Source organism: Suncus etruscus, chromosome 2 (assembly GCF_024139225.1).
Source record: "Suncus etruscus isolate mSunEtr1 chromosome 2, mSunEtr1.pri.cur, whole genome shotgun sequence".
NCBI classification, from domain to species: domain Eukaryota; kingdom Metazoa; phylum Chordata; class Mammalia; order Eulipotyphla; family Soricidae; genus Suncus; species Suncus etruscus.
In genome coordinates this window covers 130,492,953-130,513,711 of record NC_064849.1, presented here as the reverse complement: position 1 = coordinate 130,513,711, position 20,759 = coordinate 130,492,953, and the positions used below count along the sequence as shown (strand labels likewise).

At 37.7% G+C, this 20,759-nt stretch overlaps 1 protein-coding gene across 1 annotated transcript in view; it reads right to left on the bottom strand.

Moving 5' to 3' along the window:
• ARHGEF28 (Rho guanine nucleotide exchange factor 28) overlaps positions 1–20,759 on the bottom strand; it is a 291,674-nt gene that overhangs the window by 23,737 nt on the left and 247,178 nt on the right. The window contains exons 31-34 of the mRNA XM_049768833.1: positions 20,652–20,690; positions 20,511–20,558; positions 14,226–14,690; positions 12,238–12,538 (exon numbers count right to left, since the gene is read on the bottom strand). Of these exons, the coding sequence (XP_049624790.1) occupies positions 12,238–12,538; positions 14,226–14,690; positions 20,511–20,558; positions 20,652–20,690 (853 nt within the window). The remainder of the gene's footprint in view (positions 1–12,237; positions 12,539–14,225; positions 14,691–20,510; positions 20,559–20,651; positions 20,691–20,759) is intronic.

Below are 20,759 nucleotides of genomic sequence, written 5' to 3'. Positions count from 1 at the left end.
AAAGCTTAAAAAAAATCTTTCATTTCAAAGTAAAGTTAATTACAGCAGGTAAGGTGTTTGCCTTGTATGTAGTCAACCTTAGATCCTTGGCATCATCTATGTTCCCTAAACCCAGCCAAGAGAAATCCCTGCACACAGTTGAGTGTGGCCCAAAATAAAAAAAAAAAAGAAAACAATCCTTTAATTTCTTAAAAGCAAGTTCAATTTTTTAATCAAATGAAATATACTTTTTTATACTTAGATTTTTTTGCTATAAGTAAATCCAAGACAAAATTACATAAAGATGATTAAAGACAACACTAATTCAAGAAGTTAGGTTTTTATAATTAAGTATTTTAATGGCTTCATATTTAATAAGATCAAATAAAAAATAATCATAACTAAATAGTTAACTGCAAGGGCACAACTAAAGCAACAAGAATATATGTATATGATCTTAAACATACAGATTTCAGAAGATTTTGGCAAAGCCAAGTATGTTGTAAAGTCTTCCTGATTTCTAATATCACACCATTCCATCTTCTGCCATCTGCCTCTTAACAAATGGCAGTATATTCCTAGCATGGAACATGCTTCCTTTCTGAATCATTTCTATAAAGACTTCCAAAAATATGGCCTACTGCAGTCCAGAATGATTTCCTTGAATTCAAAGAGAAAAAAAAAAAAAAAAAAACGCAACAATCCAAACACCCAAACCACAGCCTTCTTTTTGCAATCCCAGAGAATCAAGGACTCCTCCAAAGATGCATCTCAAGATTTTATGAGGGTATAGAGACTCCTATTCTGAGAGCCTAGAAGCATGCCAAAACAGTCTTTGAAAAATAGAAACTTCAAAACTTAACCTCCAAGAAAATACTGAGGTTTCCAAGGACATGTTAGAAAACAGAACATTAAAATCATTGTATCATTTGGAATTTCACATAAAGGAATCCTGGAGCATGCAGTTCCTGGGTTGTTTTTGGGTTTTAAATGTTTTGTTTTGTTTTGTTTTTCTGCTGCTGGATTTATGAGACTCTTAGAGTTCACAGCCCTTAGTGCAATGTTACAACATTCTTTATGATTGATAGCAAATCACTGCATAGGGTGCCAAGATCACTGGTAGGAAGCAGGTCATTAAATAAAATTAAAACTCTGCCAATATTTTGCTTATAAATGTTTCTTCCAGAGTCTTATAGCACCATTCCTTATAAAATGGTCTCAATTCACCAGAGAAGTGCTCTTACATATTTCTGGCAGACCATTCAAATATTCTATAGTTAATCCAAACATCCAGCATGTTGGGCTTTAGAAAGAAAAAAACTGTAATGCAACAATCTTTGCACAAAGGAGCCTATGGAAAAAAAAAAGTCCCCATCAAAATAATTAAATTTTGCTCAGCCTTAACTGTGAACTTGTCCAGCAAAAGATTCAAAAGCCTACAATGAATAACTGCAACCTTGGTGAGATTACGTTTTCTCCTTAGGTAAATCATCAGAGCAAGCATTAACATTTCAAATTAAATTTAATAGCTTACCCAGAAAGAGAAGAATACCCTTAGCCAAGAAAATTCAAAAGAGATTCATTGTGACAAATGAACATCTCCAAAAATCAAAACTCAGGTCCGGGTTTATTTATTCTCTGGTCTAAAATCTGAGCAGAACAATAGGACAAGACTCTGTCTATACCCTCAGCCAGCTGGGTCTGGGAACTGACCAGCTTAAAGTATACATCATCGTTGCCTTTAGTCAGGTAGTCTGGAGTAAAGCAAGAGACTGTATTTCTTATGATGACACTGCAATTAATTTTAAGATTGCTATAATAAGTACGTGATCTTTCAGGCAATATTTTAAAAGCTGACAAGTAGAAGGCTATGCCTGGGAAATTGCTTCATATTCTAGGAGTGCACTTAATGAAACACAGACTAATTGTTTTGCCTGGGGAGAGACAGTGGACTGTTAAATAGGATTTAGAAGCAGAAAAGGGGTTTAGGAAAGTGTTTCACTGATGTTGAGTTAGCTGCCCATGTTTAATCTTCTGGTGTTATGAGCTACTTCATAGTTAAAACAGAAATTCCCCAGTGAACACATAGGTTGACTAATTGTTACTGATACAACAATTAAATGCTAAATTGTTTATGTGCTGTCTTCCAAAAAAATGACAGCAAAGGATTAATTTCTACTTGTTTGGAATATATTAAGGCAATTTAAGGAGAACATATTTTCACTATTTCGGCTATGTAGGGCCATATAGAGCTATGCAACATTCTAAAGAAAGAATTTACTCACGTTTAAAAACTTTCTCTCTAGTTAAAGAATGTCATATATCAAGTGAGTAAATAGGAATATATATTGACAAACAAACTATCTCAGCATTAACGAGGAAAGAGAAAAATCAGTAATTAGTCAAGTCAGTTACCAAGAATCCACTAAGCAAAGAAAGAGAAATAATCTTGTAATTACCCAGACATGCCAAAAATTCCATCTGACATATAATTATTCACCTTACAAAAGTTCTGAAATATACTTGTTCTTGATGTACTATCTGCTTTTCCCTTAGGTTTTTAACTCAGAGTGCTGTAATATTTCTTACCTATTTCAAAACTAAAGTGTACAGTCAAGTTGTGTGAGTCAAATTCACAGGCGCTTTCATTTCCTCAAGTGTCTGGACCTGGACTCCTTAATTTATGTAATAAATACTTATCAAATGTCCATTATATGCCAAACACCATGCTTGATACTTGTGATAGTATGATTAACCACAAACACGTATGTATGCTCCCCACCCCCAAGAGGTTTATTCTCTAGCAGAACATAAATCATTTCACATTTCATTAATTTAAATTATGGAGAGTGCTAGTAAGAGCTGTGTCTTGTTGATTCTGAACCTTGATGGTTATCAGCTTATCCAGGACTAACAAGAGCAAATTTGGTCAGGATAGCCAAATACATAAAAAAAAAATTAACGTCATAAATCAGAACCAATATTTTTTGCTTAAATTAAGTAAAGGCTTCAACCAGAATCTCTTAAACTTTTTCTAACCATAATTGCTCTTTACCTGAGAAATCTTTAAGCAAATCTGGGTAACAGGTATACAGGCCAAACTTTTGCCACTAATTAATCATAAATTTGTTTTTAAATAAATTGTTTTCAATAAATATTTTCAACCTCCATATTCAGTTACATGGTCCCACGTGGAGTCATGAGCTACAGGTAAAGAAGCTTGAGTTTAAATAAGAATATGGTTGCAGATGGTCAATATTTTCTTTCTGAGATGAAAGTCTACTCAAGGAAAGTCTACTAGAGGAAACAAGTATGATTAGATGTTTTCCTGCAGGCATATTTCTATAAAGCAGCTATTTATAACATGCAACCCAAGAGGGCATATGGTCTGTAGCTATGGAAACCCCATATGCCAAAAGGGGTTTCCAGTATGTACACAGTCATATTGTGTACATATCTTTTCCATTTGGTTCTGAAAAAACATAGTTGGCTCATTGAACTTCCTCCAAAAAAAGGAACAAAGGGAAATAAAATGCTGTACTTTCTTGACCCCCTTACCTGATACTTTTATTGATAGAATACCATATAATCCTTCTATCGGGGTTTCCCAAAATAAGTAAGACTATCCCCCAACTCCAGAAGAGAGCTGGACAGATGCTGGGGGATTGGTAGCAGCCTCAAGTCAAATGATGTGAGAAGAGGGCTCCCTTCTGTGCTTTGACTAAATAAAAGTTAAAAAAAAAAGGCGGGGGGGGCGGTGAATATCATCATCTTTTTCTAGAAAGTGGGTATTAGACTGAATAAATTTGGGAAATTTTGACCCAGTCTAATAGAAAAATAGTTACTTTTTAATACTATAATCTATTTTCACTCTGGAAAAAAAAATGCCCTGATATATGGTTATTTTTCTGATCCCCAGTTGGCTTCCCACTGAGATATAGAGATACTGATTTTTACCAACTAGCGCTGTTGCATCTATTGAAATAAAATTCTTTCCAGAAGGAAAGAAGAAGCTGATGTTTACTGAATCCCAGAACATGCTAAGGTGTTTTTGTGCTTTGTTTTGTTTCATTTTTAGTTTTGTAAAAACTACTGTACTTATGGAGAGCAAAGGTTCAGTAACTAGGTGGCAGTGGGGACCAATGTTGATGTGTTGACTCACAATTGTTTTCCAACCTTGGACTCCCAGCAATTCAACACTGTGGGCAGGACAACTGTTGCACCTGACCAGAGAGAGTTAAAAAAAACTTGGAGCCCTGCCAATTCAGAATCTCTGTCAGAGGCACCTATGCCACTGCTATGTGGTCCCCCATAACCTGATGAGAGTCTCTAGAACAATCAGGGTCCTGCTCCCTTGCAGCACTCTTACCAGCTTCCTGGGGAGCAGAGACAATCCCGGCCACCATGTCAGGATCTGGGGAGATGGATTTGGACAAAACAAAAAAATTTTCACATTTTAAACCACCAGATTAGACTGATTGAATATACTCATCTAACCTATTCAAAAGTCAGCTTTTTTCCCCCACCCAGAGACTGAATAGAGGTAAAAGGGCAGGCTTTATTTGTTTACCAGGGGGAGTAACCATCATCTCATAAGAGTGTTGCAGTGAGCAAATGAGATTGTGAAATTCCAATGAGTTTTTGAAAGTTTATGATTAAATGCCATTTTCAACTCAGGAGAAGTATAGCTTCTTCCATTTAAGGAGTGGGGGGAAATGTTGGAACATCTTTTTTATTTTTCATTTATTTGGGAACTCGGAACACCTACTGATGCTCAGAGCCCAGTGCTCAGGGATTATTCCTGGCTGCTCAGGGGACCTGGGATTGAACTAAATCAGCTGTGTGCAAGAATAGCACTTTAACCCTATATCATCTCTCCATTCCTTGTTAATTTTATATAGGGGGCATTCCCAGAAGATCAGGGTAAGGGATATTATAGCTTGGACTGTGGACCCAAAGGTGAGGGCTCAGAGGTTGAATTCAGTGCTGCAAGCACATATTCTAATCCTAGAGCTATCTCCCTGCCTTAAGAACATCCATTTTTATAAAGTTTTCCTGGAACACAGCTGCAGATCTTATTCTTTACATATGGCTTACAACTGCTTTTGAGGACTCTAACCACCCACGAGTATGTCCGACCATGCCAGAGCTGATTGTAAGAAACAAAGACCCACAGGTCTACAAAAAGCATTTTCACTTGACTGCCCAAACAGTGGCCTGCCACCTACTGAACCAGGAGATCACACTCTTCTTAGGCACAAACAACCATCCTTAGGAGAACATACCACATTTTTAAAAAAGCCCCAGATGGAGATTCTGTAGTTTGACAGGCAGGGCTGAGTAAGGACACAGTTTTGAGTTTCTGCTATGTGGAAGGGGCACACTTCCATGCCCAATCCTGACGCATTGCCCCTTAAGTTATTGAGAAGGACAGGAGCAGTCCCTAATCCTTAAGTAGGTTTGGTACTAAATGGTTACTAACTTCCCTTCCAGACCCAGCCCTTAATCACTTCCATATCTAAGTCTCACTGAACTAGAGGTCAGACATGTGGCCACCGACCTTATGTGTTGGAGATGTACATGTCTGCAAATTTAGGTTTTTCTCCTGTTTCAAGTTAAGGATGAACCAAGGCCAGGTCTACCCTCTGGAATCCTTCCCACATCAGCAGCTTGTCCCAACCAAATTGAAACCCAGGGCAGGGATGAACAGGCAGCCACATGGTTGGCTAGCTGCCTCTGAATCCACCCACCTGCTGGGCTTGCTCTCCTGCTGAGTACTGGGCGCTCTGTACTCAGGCATGATGGCTCTGGCCCAGTTGGCTCATGAGGCCACCCTGCCCCCAGAGAACCATGCATTCGGGAAGTTGGCAGTCAGTACCACGACTCACCACATTCTACAATCAAATGTCATGTTACCCTTTCTGATACAAAATATGCAAAAGGCTAAAGTCAATCATCTATACTCGCTGGTAAGAAAGATTTAGATTAAGCTTCTGAGCCTTATTCTTTATACCGATCATGATGTAGATTACTGAGATCAAGCAATAATATGTTCTGCTTTAAAATGGTCCCCAGTCTGGGTCAACAATACATAGATTCACTTCCTGGCACCACATGTTCCTACAGTCCCCAGCACTACGGAACCTACACAATACCACTTTTCCAGGTTTCAATGATGAACTGTCAGCCCAGTAGACTGAGTATCATCAAGAATGGCCATTGGTTTCTCTGAGCACCACTTGGGTCCACCCCCAAACAAACTAAAAAATATAAAGGTAAATAAAATATTGTCCAAAGTGAGGGCTTGGTGATAATGTAACAGTAAATAGTATATATGTATATACTCATATGCATATAATGCATATACATAGTGTATATGCCTTGTATGTATAAGGCTCTGTGAGGCCCTGTGTGATCCTAACACCGTGAAAGATGATAAAAATAATACCCAAAGTCATCATAGAATAAAAAGTTAACCAATTACTTCCCAGTTTAGATTTTTTAAATTTTCACAGATTAAAAATATGTCTTGTTAATTATTTGATATCATAATAAATATCCTCAATACTTCATTTCTTATTCCATTTAAGTAATCAAAATAAAGTTAACTAATTTTCTTCCCAATCCTAGATCTGATCAAGATCCTTAAAACATAGACTTGGAAATACAACCAAATAAATTTATATGCTGTTTTGTGTTTTAATTTTTCTAAGTTGACATACCTTGATTTAAATACTTATATCTATAAATATATAACAACAAAAACAACCTATTTTACTGTTAGGCATTTTCCCATATACATACATGCATATACCAATGGGAATATAAACCATATTACAAGCCAACTTACTGTTAGACATTTTTATCCAGCAAGTTCAATTCACTTTTCTAACCATTTTTTTTTTATTTCAATGTTGGACCTTTTCAATCTGAAGAAGCCTGTGTGCCTGTGTTCTTTCTTGAATATCTCTCTCTCTTCCTCTCTCTCTTGACCCCCCCAATCCTCTAAAATTCTTCCAATAAAAACTATTTTGCATAATAAAATACTGCAATATTGTTCATTTACAACTCAATACACTGCAGAGAAAAAAATAATCTTATTCAAATTAAAGACTAAACTGTTTGCTTAAAATATATCAGTAGGAATCCTGACCTCCTTATCTCAAAATGTTTTTGAGATAGAGCTATTAAAAATGTAACTGCAGAAAGTGATCAGGATACAGGATTCCCCAGCACACAAAAGAGAACGCTGCTTGCCCCCACACCAAAGAGGGTCTCAGAAGATACCCACTGCATCCACACCATGAGTTCCAGCTTCCAGAACAGTAAAGAAATAAATGTGATTTGCTTAAGTCAGCCAGCCAGTTTATCTCACAAGATGACGGCCTATGCAAAGAAACACTGTCTCCTTTTCAAACACACCTTTGTCATTCCAGAATTTTTTATATCAGTTGTTGTATGAGAAATTGCCTGAAGGCCTTTGGCAAGGCTTCTGTCTACACAGAATACAGCTGAAAGGTGCCCATTTCTGAATTACAATATTTAGAAATTCCAGTATTTTTTAAAAACTGAAAATTACATGCTTTTGCTTTTTCTTTTTAATTTTTGCACCACACCTGGTGGTACTCAGCTTGGTACACTTAGGGTTTACTCCTAGATACCCTATCTATGTTTAGGGGACCATATGGTTATCAAAGCTGGACCTGCTGTATACCAGGTTCAGTCCTCCAGCCTGTTAAGCTACCTCTCTAGCACCTATCTTCACTTACTACAGACAATTATCGTACATACTACCTGTGGCATATTATTTGGAAATGTTCTAGCTCCTTGCCAAATAAGTTGCAAAAAAGTTACAGAAAGTTTAACATAGCTGTATTTTTCTAAAAAACATTAACAAAATAAAAAATCTGGGGCCTGGAGAGATAGCACAGCGGTGTTTGCCTTGCAAGCAGCCGATCCAGGACCAAAGGTGGTTGGTTCGAATCCCGGTGTTCCATATGGTCCCCCGTGCCTGCCAGGAGCTATTTCTGAGCAGACAGCCAGGAGTAACCCCTGAGCACCGCCGGGTGTGGCCCAAAAAACCAATAACAAAAAAAAAATCGGAATATAATGCTTTTATGTTTTTTAAATATTTTGATGGGCACCAAGTTCTAATACAGAGTGAAAAGAAATATGCACTTGGAGTCCAAACTTAATAAGGGTATTCTTTTCCAATATCTACATAACTGATGCATATAATTTAATTTGGTTCTTGATTTAAATGTGATCATATGCACCATAAAAACATAATGTTTTAATTATATTTAAAATGAATTTTTTAGGTGTTTTCCCAATAAAAATTAACCTGAAGAGGGAGAATAAGAGGAAATTAATTTTCATATCACAATTAATTTTCTCTGTTGATTTTAAAAAAAGGTAAATATCATAAACTAGGAGATGTTATTAATAAATAATTCTAAATTTTTATTTTATTTTGGGAAGATCCTCCTAGTGATTCTTGGGCTATACTAACTGAATGAATCTGGGGAGTCATAAAGTACTGGGGAAAAAATCAGAATCAGCCACATGCAACACAAGCACCTTAATGCCTGCTCTCTCTCTCTCTCTCTCTCTCTTTCTTTTACACATATACTCTCTCTCTTTTTCTCTCTCTCTCTCATCCCAATAGCTCCAGAATTTGATAGCTAGGAGAAAAATACCATAGGAATAAAGTGTTTCTGTTTTGTCATTAAGACAAAGAAGACAATGAAGCATTTCATAAGGGCCAATTTCATAGCAATTTTTCTACAGGGACTACATTGTTTAAAGAATTTCAAATTTTTCATGGTGTTGGGTTAAATTACTTTCTTTTCTAAAAATTTTTGGCAAGGGGCTATATCCAGCAGTGTCAGGGTTTATTCCTAGTGGTGCCCAGGAGACCATAACGACACTGGGGCTTGAATGAAGTTAGTTCAGTACAAGTGTCTTATCCATAGCCCCAAATAAAGTGCTTTGTTTAACTTTTGGAATACACCCAACAGTGCTCAGGTCTTACTTCTAGCTTTACACTCAGGGATTGCTCCTGGCAGGGCTCCTGGGATCCTATTGGGTGCCGTGGAATTCAATTAGGTCAGCTGCATAAAGTTCCCCATCAGCTGTACTATTCGTTGGGCTAAAATTTTTAAAGAAACCATCTCCCAATACGTACAGGTTTACATATTACTTATATATGGTATTTAGCAATGAGGGAACACAGTGAATTCAAGGGGAGACGCCTAGATCACCCTTGATCAGAGTATAGGAAGAATAAAGAAATATGAAAAGTAATGGGGTAAAGGGGATTCAGGTCCATCAGTGATATTAAAGAATGATAGAACTAAGTCTCCAAACCACAGACTCAACAACATGAAAATCATGAGACCCCAAAATTTAATCATTTAACTTAAAAAATGTCTATGGTGGGAAATGTGCACTAGTGAAGGTTGTTGTATATTGTATGATTGTAACTCAATCATGAACAACTTTATTTGTGGAAAGTTAAAACTATTATGAACAATCCTGTAACCACGGTGTTTAAAAAATTAAACGATGTCTGTCAAAAGAACTGGACACTGAAAGGGGATAAAGTGATATGCCTGGTACCCCTTCATTAGCAATAGGGTAAACCACAGTGTCAAAAGAAAAAAAGAGAGAAAATTATGCCTCTCTGCAAGCATCAAAATTGGGGATTTATCTTCAATGGAGGACACTATGCTTATGGTCTTGGCAGATTCAATAAAATATTTTTGCACTATCAAGTATCTGACAAATATCAGCTGAAAATTGTTAAGATTACCATTACAATAGGTTGACCAATAAAAAATGAACAAATCTTGTGTAACCAAAGCACAAAGAGAGCACACACAAACACACACACACACACACACACACTATTGTGTTGAGAAAAACAAGAAAAGTTTGTATCTCGGTGACAGCTTAAACATATGAGAGAATTTTATTTACACACCATTTATTTCCATCACATTTACTGTTGCAGAAATGTACATTTCTACGCATCTGAACTGACCATATGCACACAGTATGGGATCAGGCTAAAGAGTAAGCCATCCTTTAAGGTGTTGCCTGAAAACAGCTGACCTTGGGACCTAGAGATGAAATCTACAGCACAGCGTTAGTGAAATCCTAGCTAAATGTACATTTAACAAGACCTCCAGCTGAAACTGTTAGAGGTGGATCTCATTAACCACACTACTATGGACTGTCAGTAGCAGTCAACAGACAACCACTCACTGAAAATGTCACCAGCAACAGGCCAAATGGGGGAAAAGCATACTCCTAACCCTGGGCTGCCAGCCATGGGCTGGTTTGGTTCAGCCCAGCTCCCTGCAGCACATAGGCAGAGCTATGCAAAGACTACAGGAGCAGGTAACTGTGAGTGATTTTCAAATCTAAGAACTGTGTTATCTGGCCCTGAAAAGCTTCTTAACAATACAAATCCAATTTTCATTCCACTTCCCTATCACCTCTTAATCTTTGGTTATCTTTTTCTCTCCTCCAGAAATGGCTTATCCCACTCAAGTCAACAAACACAAATAGGATTTTTGACTAGTTGCAAAATTCTGCAGGTTACTAGCACAGACCACATTTCTGGTTTAATCCCCGCTTACACACTGTCCAGGATATTCCAAGATTGAGGCCCAAGTTGATTTTCTTTTTCTGTCAATGTCCTGAGAGTCCTTGACCAACACTGTACATACAGTTACATTCTGCAAAAGAATGTTTTTTTTTCCTCGGGCTTTCTCTTGGCCGTGTCCAATTCCTTACAGATGGAAAGACCAATGTTGAATATAATCACTGTTTATTTCCTAAGTACATTTTCTATCGTCTGCGAGAGTACTGCCAAATGTTTAAAAGCTCTCTGGTTTGAAACACAAAATCAATAAAAACAAAAAAGGGAGATACACCAAAATTAAGAGAAAGAATACTTCCTTCAAACAAAAACTGGATGTGGTCTGACTCAAGCTGAGCTTTTGAATTATTCACCAAAGTCAGAGTGTAAAGCCCCACTGACAAAAAAAAAAAAAAAAACAACATAAAAAAATCCTGAAAATAGCAAACTAATGAATCAGTATAGCAAAGGACCACAGACCTGGAAAAGTCAAACTGAACTGCTGACCCTGCAGGATAAAAGAGCAAAGAATTATGCTTTCCAAATTCTATCTGATGGTCCCTTTCCCCCCAAAATCTATTCTATTGTATTGTCCCTTTGGAAATGCTTTAAAGAATCATTCTGTTCTCTCCTGTACACTGACAAGAAGGGTGTTATATCCATGACCAGATAATATAAAGAATTGTTCACAATCAGTTTTGGGGATCAGTATTCTTGTCAAATTTTAGGCAGTGTCAGGACCATTAAAGCTTTCATTACTGAAAAATCAACCTAAATAAATGACAAATTAAATGTCATGCTCAATCATGGAAACAACTCATGTCCTGGTCTGAAGATCTTTATCCTATTGCTTGCCTAATATTTCTGAAACATTGTACTGCAGGGGATGGGTTGTCACTCATTTGCTTATTCTAATGTGTGCCATCTGGTTTTTGATAGTGCGGTTTCAAGTTCTCATTCCCTATCTCATATCCCACAGAAAACAATTTACAATAGACATAGATTTAAATCATTTGGATTCATGTGAAGTAACTAGCTCGAGCTAACTTTCCTGTATATTTGGCAAATGCTTTCATGGGAGTAGCAAATTGTGTTATTCTGAGGTACTTATGAACATACAACACCTTTTTTTTTTGGGCAATGAAAAATGATGTTAACAATGTTACTTTGGGTGTTTAATAGCAGTACAGAAAATTTCACCAACATTACAGGAAATTGCCTTTCTAGACAATAAGATTCTACCACAAATCCTGTCCATAGGTTTTATTTCCAAGGCAAGAATATGTGTAACAGGATGTGGTAAGGCCTACTGGGAGGACTAAGCATTAATTGCTTCACTTATAAGGGAAAGATTAGCCTTTAACCTGCAGAAATGAAAACCTTGTCTGGTTCTTACATCTCAAAAGCATTTTCCAAACCCTCCAATATGGTCTACCTTGTCTAGAAATTTCCAAGAGAAGGCGACCCCCAAGGAAAGCTGAGGCCCCCAATTCTAACTCATCAGCACTGATTTATACAAGGCCCACTTTAATTCATTATAAAAACCCTGATGGCTCAGAGAAATAGCTTCCTGTTGAAACTACGCAAACAATGTTTAAAGTATTAATTACCATTTTTACAAGGATCCTGGCTGCTTGGGTGGGAAGGAGGTGACAGCTGATGGGACTCAGCAGCTGGCCACAGTTCAGGGTTGACCTCGGAGGGCTGACAAAGGTCCGTCTTGAGGTGGTCTGCTGAATTTTCACTAGTCCTGACCAAATCAGAATTAGGTCTCTGTGGCAGGAGAGTGACCTCCTGATGGACACCTGACAGAATTGGTCTGTTGAAAGTGTTAAGTGATGTTTTTACTAGCGCATCATTGATGAATATATTTTCGTGACAGAAACTCTCAGATCGATTGAGTTCCATTCCCTGTGTAAAAAAAATAAATGAATAAAGACAGAGAAAGCAAAATTATGTCTCCAGTAACTTACACAGTTTCATTAAGAGCTTATTCCAAACAATTCTTATCAATTAAAATTTTAATAACTGAGGAACTAGAGAGAAAGTGGAGAAGCAAAGGCATTTATTTACCTTGCATGTAATCAAGCAGGGGTTAATCCCCAGCACTGCCTATGGTCCCCTGAGCATTGCCAGGTGTGACCCTTGAGCAGAGCCAGAAATCAGCCCCTAAGCACTGCTGGGTGTGGCCTATTTGTGTGATGTGGCACAACTGCCTCCACCTATTTTTTGTTTAATTCCCTGAGGGCAAGAATATTTCCCTTGGTTCCCTCTCCCATTACTTTTAATGAGCAACTACCCACAATTTTTCTTATGTATTTATAGCAAATCATTTGGTAAAAAAAAAATCAAACAAATTAAAAAACTAACCAAAAAAAATCAAACAAATAAAAAAACTAACCAAAAGCTAACTACTACAAGCAATGGTGACTATGCCATTAAAATCTTTTCAGTTTATTTTAATCAAGGAGGATACATTTTTACTTTGATAAATTACAAAGCTGAATACATTTTTATATATGCATGAAGTATTTGCAGTAAGAGTGATTGAACTGATTTGCAAGGAAAATCAGATGAAACACATAAGCTTCCTGATAAGCTTACGTCAGCCTTCATTTTTTGGTGAACTATTTATAGAAAGCAAGAGCACACACAGCCTACACAGTGGAATTGTCAAGGAGGCTATGGGAGAGGAGAAAAGGCATATAGAAGCTTGAGAAAGATTTTTATCTTGCCCCATTGTTAATGAGTAAATTCAGGTTATTTATTATTAGTGAATAGAGTTTTTAACTTACCCTGTCAGATTTGCAAAGAGTAGGAGAAGGAGCAGCTTGGGACAGCAAGAGCATTGAGCTCACTAAATTCAGTCCCTATAATGCTAATCTGTTCTAGGTACAGAATATCTACTGGAACCCAAAATGGGGAGGCTAGATCATAGAAAGAGGCAGCATACCCACTAGGTAATGAGGTTACCCAGGACCAGTTTCACTTCATGGAGATAATTCCAGACCCACACTTCACCCCCACAGGCCCTCATTCTGTGCACATGAACTGTCTCTTAAAGTCCCCAGCTTCTGTGTCACCATGTCTTGAATAGCTAAGTGGTTCTTGCATGAGCAACAAAAAGAAGAGCTGTTGAGGGCCAGAGAGGTTCAGTTCAGTGGGCTAAGCACAAGTATTACATGCATAATGGCCCCGTTCTATTCCCCAACACTGCATGGTCCCAGACTACTAGCAAGAGAGCGCCCTGAATCCTGAGCTGAGATTCAGTTATGGTGCATGTCTGGTATGTGCCCAAGTCAGGCTCAATTCCCAGCACCATATAGTCCCCCAAGCATCATTAGGTGTGGCAGCCAGCAGGTCCCAGTACTGTCAGGGTAGCCAAGTATCCCTAGTGCGGCAGGACTCAAGCAGCATAGCAACTTCAGGCCCGTCTTGAACTGATGATTGCTACTGGGGCCTCCTGTACCTCCTGAACACCACCTGGAAGGTCCTCTCCCCAAAACAAGCAAAGGATATATTTGGGGTCACCATGCTCAGAAGGCCCAAGGGTAACCTCACCCCAGAGAAGGTTTTCCTCAGCACTTGAGAACCCTACCTCCTGGCTTCCTGGAGAGAAGGCTGCAGGAAGGCTACTCTGCCGGCTGTGTCTCCACCGGCCCAGCAGGCTCTGCTGGGCCCGCATCCATTCTCGCTCCTTCTCCACCAGGCGTTGGCCCTCCCTCAGCCTCTCCAAGTTCTGTTGGTACTCCTGCAGCTGCTGGTCCAACTCGCCACGGCTCCGCAGCAGCAGCTCCTCCTGTGACTGGCATTCCCGCTCGCGCTCCTGCAGCCAAGTGGCCTTGGCCTCCTGTGCCCGCTGTTGCTGGTCACACCGGCGGTGCCAGCGTCGCTGGTCCTGCTGGAATTGGAGCTGGAGCTTGTGGATGTCGCCCAACTCTTCCCGCCGCTTCTCCAGGTCAGGGAAGGGGGCTCGGAGAGGGGGTCCGGGACACAGGCTCTCCTGCTGCTGGAGTACCAGCTTGTGGATCTCTATGTGACTGTCCTGGATGGTCAAGGCGGCCTGGCAGAACAAGAGGAAACCAGTCAGAGTTGTTGCAGGCTATGGAGTCACAACCACCTTGGTTGGTAACAGAAAGCATCATCATGTAAAGAATCGTTCTCTAATTTGCTGAGGGGGGGGGAGAGAAAGAAGGAAGGAGGGAGGGAGGGAGAGAGAGAGAGAGGAGAGAGAGCGAGAGTGAGAGAGAGATAGAGAGGAGAGAAGAGAGAGAGCGAGAGAGAGAGAGAGAGAGAGAGAGAGAGAGAGAGAGAGAGAGAGAGAGAGAGAGAGAGAGAGAGAGAGAGAGAGAGAGGAGAGAAAGAACTGGGTTCATCAGAGTCTATCTAAAGTAGAAAGTTCTTTTTGCAGAAGGACTAGGTATTGAGCTATAAACACAGATAAACTCAAAGGCTATTCAGACCCCACTTTGGAAAAGTGATTTGCTGCAGTTGTCAGAGACATTTAAACAAGTCTTCTGAGTAAGAATTCAGACGTAGTTCTCAAGGCATTGTACATCCATTACATGTTGTGATCTGATTCTGAAGCTTTCTTGGACAAGACGTTATAAACATAGGAGAATCGATGCAAGCCTGGGATTGTATCCTTTGAGGTCCAAACCAGAAATTAGTTTAAGTTAAACCATATATATATGAAGGTATAAAAATAAAAGTCGCAGAGCTAAAGCCATAGTACAGTGGGCAAGGCAATTTGCCTTGCATACACCTGATTCAGATTAGATCCCTGACTCTTCATCTGGCCCCTCAAGCTCTTCGAGGAATTGACCCCTGAGTGCAGAGCCAGGAGTAAGCCCTGATACCAGTCAAGTGTAACTTTAAAACAAAAAATTAAATGAAGGTCAAGCACTTGAAATCTTTGATGAATAATCTTTTTATATTGTGATGCCCAAGAATAGTAGTTAACATCCTATTTCATTGTCAGGACATAACAAAGACTGGAGTACATATATGTCAGGCATGGACAAGGTCCTAGGCTCAAATCCCAGTACCAGATACCCCCTGAACACTGTGTAGTCTCTAGGTATTGTCTCTAGGTGTAGTTTTTAAGGCTTCTTTGCATAAGAAGGATCAACTCACTTGGCCCAATCATTGAATGATTCAGCCCCAAGTTCCTGGGCATACTAACTGGCTATGCAAGCCTTTTTACTTATATATATATATATATATATATATACATATATATACATATACATATATATACATATACATATACATATATATACAATATGTATATGTGTATATATATTGCATTGTAGCAGGAAGGCCCTGCATAAAGCACTAAAGTGAAATTCATTTCTTTAATAGATAAATAACAGGAGACCAGAGTGATTAAGAGAAGATAGATGCTCTAAAGCCCAGAGGACATTACCAACTAGTTTAAAAACATTTTAAATTATGGTATCTGTTTATGAAAAGTTTGGCAGGATCACAGGAAATAATTGCCAGATTTTGGAAAGATTCCACAAAATAAAACAAAATCTTTATGGATGCCCTTGGAAGCTTTTAGTTTTAAAAGTTCCCATTTAAAGTTCAAGAAGCACAGGAGGGACATGTTGGGAAAGGCCACATACTGAGTATGTGTGTGTGTTTTGACTCATTATGAGAAGTTATTGCTCTCAGTGGGATAAATATGCATTTTTCTTTCCTGAGAATCTTTAAAGTTGTCCATGTTACAGATGCTGGGAAGAAAGAGATTAGATCAGCAGTTTCCTACACTTTTTGAAGGCTAAAGAACTAAGGCATATCTTAATTGGTACTTGTTTTGCAATAAAACTCCAGAATATGTTCACTGGGGCCCATGAAAAGAAAAGCCATGACTTAATTTGGAAATTAACTGAAAGTTTTCACATTCAACTGACATTTAATGTCTTTTAGAAGTTAGTGTAAAGTCAAATAATGATGATCATTGAGAACAATTACTATTCTGAGCTTTTAAATATTAAAAAAAAAAACCCAAAAGACTATTCTTGATCAGAATTCCACTGCTCTGGATAGAGAAAATTGCGGACTAGATATTCTCATTTAATCCTATTCAATTTTTTTTTGGTGGGGGGTCACACCCAGCAGTGCTCAGATCTTACTCTTGGCTCTGCTCTCAGTCCTAGCAGTGCTCAGAGGTCAAATGAAATGCTAGGGTTAAAACACAGGTCATTTGTAAGCAAAGCACCTTGCCCTTTAAGCTTAAGGGCATCTATATTAAAGCAGGCAAAAATTCAATACTTTATATGTCAAAACAACAATAATAGCTGTCACATCTAGGTTACAATTAGACTCATCAAACGTAATCATCAAGTATTCTTGCCCACGTAACATATTGGATAAGACCACTCTTTTCTCTAGCACAGAATAGAGTTTAAAGTCTGAAGATTCCTTTTCACTCATAAGCTTTTATGTTTAAGGCAGAAAATATCACTTGCTTTTCAAGTAGAAGTAAATTCCTAAATTCATTTTAAACTCTTTCATGTGGGAATACTGTGTCCTTTCCTTTTCTGAATGTCTTGAACCTCATGATGAACTATGCTTAATATAACAAAAGTGATCAAATTTCATATCCAAATGATTTCAAACTTTTATGTTATAAATTTCAATCATGCATGAGTCCACTTCCAAAGTTAAAACTGTATTTTGATCCCAAATCTTTTTGAGCCATATCTCCAGCCAGCTCAAAAGCTTGAAGAGAATCCTCCATAGATTCATATTTCCCATGTTGGTTTAACCTCTGGTGCTGTGGCCCTCAGCTTTTCTAAACCCTGAACTACATATGGTTGCTGTATTCAAGGGAGAACAGAAATGGGGTCTTTCAGGCAGCACAACTCAGGATATTCAATGTCTTTATCTTTGAAAAGTTGACAAACTAAATAGAAACTATATCCCATTCTCAGCTTACATTGACAAGGAAGATGATTTGTTTCACAGAATAAATTACTCTCTAAGAAAGCACACCCTAAACCAGCATCTCTAATGCAAGACATAAAGGCAATACCACTAAATCTTGAATGAGAAAAGAATGCTTGCTCTCACTACTATTTATGGAACACACTTCCAGAAGCTGGAGCCAAAGCAGTAAGCCAAGAAGATTAAATTGATGTAATTATTACAGAACAGACAGACTACCATTATTTTTAAATGCTTTATTTTTCTCCAGAACATTTCAAAACATAAACAGAAAAAACTATTAGAAAAATTGAATGAGTATACCAGTTATTATTATTATATGCTATATATTATTAATAATATATTACCTTTAGTACATATTACTATGCATAATATGTACTATAAAATATAGTGTTTATATAAATTTATATAGCATAAAAATTATAAATCATATATAGTACGTATTACTATATATAAAAATAAAATTTAATGAATATACCAGTTACTATACAAACACACTATAAATATTTGTTTGGAGGCAACAGCTGCTGATGCTCTGGACTTACTCTTCCTAGTTTTGTAGTCAGGGATCACACCTGATAGTGTTCAGGTCACCATATGTAGAGTCAAAGATCAAACCAGGATCAGAAGCTTATAAGATAAGTGCTTTAACTCTGCAATATTACTCAGACCCCAAAACCTATTTCTTTATTTTATAAAATTACATAACTATTATGTGACATTGGTCATAAATAACAAAAACCTATTTCATTCATAAAAATTATAGCACTAAAGAGATAACTAAGTATCAACTAAAAAATAGAGTACTTACATAAAGACAGATCAGAAAGATTCTTCATCAAAATTTAAGACATGAGTATAAACCTGTTCTCACTTAAGTGGTCTGAGTATTGCAAAAGTGGTAATGCCTCCCCAACTTAACTCACAAATATACGATTATAAGGTCATGGTCTGAGTAGCAGGTAAGAAACTCTTCAGACTAACTCTTACGTCACTTTTATTAAAGGTCTTACAAAAGTAAAAAGAGAGAAGAACAAAAAAATCGTCAGAATAAATAACATGCTTACGTGTTCAATTGTAATCGCCAACTTTTAAAAATCATGATAGTGGCTCTAAAGTAAGAATGGGCAATACCCCCTGATTTAATGTCAATATGTACCTAAAATGCTACTGTGAAAGATATGTAAGCCAAGATGGTCAAAATAAAAATTATATAAAGAAATAAAAAAGAAAGATGTTTGACTTAAAAAAAAACAATGAGCAATAAATCAGTAGTATATAAGAGAAGGTGTTTTGACAAAAGTATAAATAAAACACACCAAATGAAACATAACTTTACATTTTATTCAAGTGAAAACTCAGGCATAATTTGATTTTCTCTAACTAGTTTGAGAAAAACCCCAACAGGGACAACGTAGGAATTACGTATAACTGGTAAGTCAGTGTGGGGAAAGTTCAGTTTCTATAAGTAATCAAGGAACTAAAGGTTAAAATAATCAGATGACTTGACCCTTTTGCTACAAAGAGCAAAGAGAAGGGGATAACTTGATTTGATTATTTTGACAATGATGACCAAACCTCTAAAAATAGGATGACAGTGATTTATACTGTGGCAACACTGAAGTATGTTCAAAGAGAGTCATGTGTAAGGATTCCAGAAGGAATAGCAATTTTCACCACTAGTCTGTGGATGGTGCCTATACATGAGAAAGTTATTGCCACTTAGCATAATGTCTGCCTAATTTGTAGAGAGGTGCTGTTATAAGTATTGATATATACGTATTCTTAGTATAAATCACATTTTATAAATGTCTGCATTTGTGATCTTCAAAATTGTTCTCATATTTTCACCATCCCACAGGTATAAAAGGTCGAAAACCACCATGCTAAAATGTTATTAATATAAAAGTATAAAATATGAGAAACTATGAATTCTACAGACTTAATATTTTACAGCTATTAAAAATTATAAACTAACCAGTACAAAGAAAGCACTGTATCTACTGCTAGAGAGTTGATATAAAATGATTCTAAGACCTAGATCTAGAGCCAAAGAGATAGCTCAAAGGGCTAGATCACAAGCTCTGTGTGAAAGGAAGACCAGGATGGCTCCCAGGCATGACAAGATCCCTCAAGTACTGCCAGTGTTGCCCCCCCAACCAGACAAAACAAAACCCACACAAAAACTAGAGATAAATTAATATGATAATAGTTTTCTTCCCATATAGTCATGTTCTTTACTTACATTCTCAAATGTTTCTAAACTGTTAAAACATCTTAAATCATAAAGTAATTAAATGTATTTGACCTTCCCAGTACACGACAAATTCATAGCCTAACTGCAAGCACAATTTGATGCCTGTATTTCCTTTGAAGAAAGTCCCTGAGCCATGTGGCAGTCAGCTTTGTAGACCTCGTGGTTGGTATGTTCAGCCCTCATCATCATGTCTGACACAGAAGGGCACGCAATAAATATTGGGAGGTGAGTGAATGGGAGGGGATACAAGAATGAAGAAAAATCTGGACTATTAAACTACTTTAAAGACCCAAGGCCACATGTGGAAGTGAAAACAGTTTAGGTGTGAATTTAAGCTTTCACTAGCAAATGTGAGTGTTGCTACACTCATCTGGGAGTTGCTCTGTGAACTTGGAGCCTGTGTGTAGCCCTTCACATCTCTTAGAGAGATGACCTGTTTTATGGTCTGGGAGAAGAAGGGTATAAAATGTGGTAGAGGTGTTGCCTCATGATGACAAAACCAGATGAAGTGAGGCCCATCAGTCTGCTCTGAGTTACTCTACAGGCTGGCATTCTATAAGAGCATTCTCTGTCTTTCAAATGTTCTCCTGTTCATAGTCTGGGAACCATCAGATGAAAAGAGTTGCATGAGAAGAGCATTCACAAGGTCAAAGATTAGAGAGGTATAGTTACCTGAAGGCTATATAAGAGCCGGGTTAAATTCTGTATCGCTTGTATAATCTGAAAAATAAGACCAAAAGTGTCAAGTTCTTGAAAAGATATTCACAGTCCAAACCAAGCACTGTTGATCTATGTAAAGCAGGCACAGCTCACCTCTGACTGTGAAGAAACTGGAAAACCTCTATTTTCCACCTAAAATACACAAAAGCATAAGATAATAAATAACTACTCTGCTTTGGCAAAGCAGTTCTTAAATAAGTG